The sequence below is a fragment of the Nicotiana sylvestris genome, chromosome 2 (genome assembly GCF_000393655.2).
Source record: "Nicotiana sylvestris chromosome 2, ASM39365v2, whole genome shotgun sequence".
NCBI lineage: Eukaryota > Viridiplantae > Streptophyta > Magnoliopsida > Solanales > Solanaceae > Nicotiana > Nicotiana sylvestris.
This window is the reverse complement of record NC_091058.1, coordinates 150146431-150149113: the sequence shown is the minus strand read 5'-3', so window position 1 is coordinate 150149113 and position 2683 is coordinate 150146431. Positions and strand designations below refer to the sequence as shown.

The window sequence follows — 2683 nt, the reverse complement described above, 5'->3', positions numbered from 1 at the left end:
AAACTCATTCACTCTTCAAGGGTTGTCGTTTCATTGTTGATATTTCCGAAAGAGTTTTTGGATCAACAAGCAACTTTGAACATGTCAACAGAGAAACTCAACATGACAATCAAAATAAATGCCAACAGATAATGGAAATAGATATGGTTGAAGCTCAACCAATAACTGAAGAGGTGCTTCAACACATGACAACATAGAAACTCAGCATGACAATCAAAACAAATGCCAACAGATAATGGAAATAGATATGGTTGAAGCTCAACCAATAACTGAAGAGGTGCTTCAAACATTTGATTCTATTCAAGTAGAAGGACAAAACATTATAGAGATTGACAACGAACAAGCTTTGGGCATTCAAGTCTTAGAGAGTGCACTGGTAATCGAAGAAGTAGCTGAAAAAACCTCTACTCAACTAACTAGACGAAGATCAAATTTGAAACAAAAAGAATCCCCAACTACGATATTAAGAGAAAATGCTTTGTTGGATGAAATAAAAGTGGGATCCGTATTTGACAAAAAGAAGAGTATAATTAACTGTTTTTCGAATATAGCAATTAAAGGACATTTTGAATTTAAGGTTGTTAGATCAAGCTCAACAACATATTCGTTGAAATGCAATGATGATAGGTGTGGGTGTTGTGTGCGTGCTTTCAGAATTAAAGACTCAACACTATTCAAGATAGTAAAAATTGAGAAAAATCATGATTGCTCTGTTAACACTATGAAAGCTGATCAAAGGCATGCAACTTCAAAGTTAATTAGTGGCTACATTATCGACAATCTTCGAGACCCAAGGTTTGAAGTTACACCAGCTTTTGTCATGGCAGAGATGCAAAAATTGCATGGACTAGACATTGGGTATCATAAGGCGTGGCGTGCTATTCAACTTGCTTCCGCTTTAATAAGAGGAACTCCTGAAGAGAATTATGAATTATTGTCTTCATACTTGTATATGATGAGAAGTAAAAACCCAGGAACATATACTAACATAATGATAGACGACAACAATAGGTAAACAATCAAAAAAAAGTTTATTAGTCCGTTTTATAAAATTTAGGACATGTTGTCTTTAACCAGTTAACTTTTGAGCTTGTAACTAGAAGTTCAGAACTGACTGTCCTTAACTTTTGAACTTGTAAGTCAAAGTTAAGGACTGCCTGTCCTTAACTTTTGAACTTTGAACTCAAAGTTAAGGACTGCATGTCCTTAACTTTATAACTTGTAACTCTAAGTTAAGGACTGGCTGTCCTTAACTTTTGACCTTGTAAGTCTAACTACAGGACTACTTGTCCTTAACTTTTGGCCTTGTAATCTGAAGTTCAGGACTACCTGTCCTTAACTTATGTTAACCTTGTTTTTACTGTATTTTCAGGTTTCTTTATATGTTTTATGCATATGGATCATCAATATCTGGTTGGAATCATTGTAGATCAGTGATTGCTGTTGATGCAACTTTTTTGAAGTCAAAATTTCATGGTATTTTAATGATTTCAGTTTCAAATGGATGCAAATAACCAAATTTTCCCACTAGCCTTTGGAATAGCAGAATCTGAAAATACAATTCCTATGAGTGGTATTGCAATGCAATTGGAAGCCGTGAGAATTTAATTTTTTTATCAGATAGGCATCAAGCTATTGCATATGACATTGCAAAGGTATATTCTGAAAGCCATCATGGGATTTGTATCTATCATTTGGAGCAGAACCTAAAGCGAAGGAAAGTGAAAAGTGAGGTCATAAAACTTTTCCAAAGTGTTGCAAGAGTATACAGGCGCAAATAATTTGATCTATACATGTCAAATATAGCAAAAGTAGATAAGAAGACTTATGACTGCTTGATGGAAGAACCACCAGAAAGGTGGGCACGTTCTTGTAGTCCACGACGAAGATATGACATGCTCACAACAAACATAGTTGAATCAATGAATTCTGTCCTATTAGAAGCAAGGGAGCTGCCTCTATCAAGAATGATAGATTTCATTCAAGTGAAGCTACAACGTTGGTTTTATAAAAGAAGAAATGAAGCAGAAGGAACGTTTTATGATGTTTCTTGTTGGGTAGAGAAGGAATTGAAGAAAAAGATAGATTTAGCATTTACTTTGAATGTAAGTATTATGTTCTACATTTAGATTATGATTTTAATATAATTTAACATAATGTACTAACTTATAATTTTTCAACATTGAAGGTCTTCCCTGTTGATTCATGGCATTCTAGAGTTGAAGAAGAAGGAATAACTTTCTTGATGGACTTAAACAAAAGAACATGTGATTGTTTTCTGTTTCAATTTGATGAATTACCATGCATACATGCAATTTCAGCTATCGAGAAGAGAAACATCAAGAAGTCCAACTTTTGCTCGCACTGGTACTTAAAGGAATTGTCACGACCCTGGTTTGCCCTCCGTGAACTATCGTGACAACATCTAGTCTCTACGACTAGGTAAGCCTAAACTTGCGGAAGATAACCAAATTGCGGAAGTAAGACAATTTAAGAACAGAAATAAGACAATAACAGTGTTAAATGTGTCGCTCGGCATACACCATATTTATATAGATCTCAAAACCAATATCTAAATCCAAGACCCAAAAACCCATGAATCATAAGCTAAGATCAATACTACATAACTCTAACTCCGGAATGTCTAATAAGAACAGAAAAGTATAGAAGGGCTAAATACTAA

The 2683-nt window shown here is 34.5% G+C and overlaps 1 protein-coding gene across 1 annotated transcript; it reads left to right on the top strand.

The window, feature by feature from the left end:
- The first annotated feature begins 1793 nt into the window (after positions 1-1793).
- Positions 1794-2419, top strand: LOC104228775 (uncharacterized). Its single transcript, XM_009781311.2, has 2 exons — positions 1794-2105; positions 2189-2419. Exons 1-2 carry the CDS (start codon positions 1794-1796, stop codon positions 2417-2419), a joined length of 543 nt encoding a protein of 180 aa, XP_009779613.2.
- Positions 2420-2683: the final 264 nt, after the last annotated feature.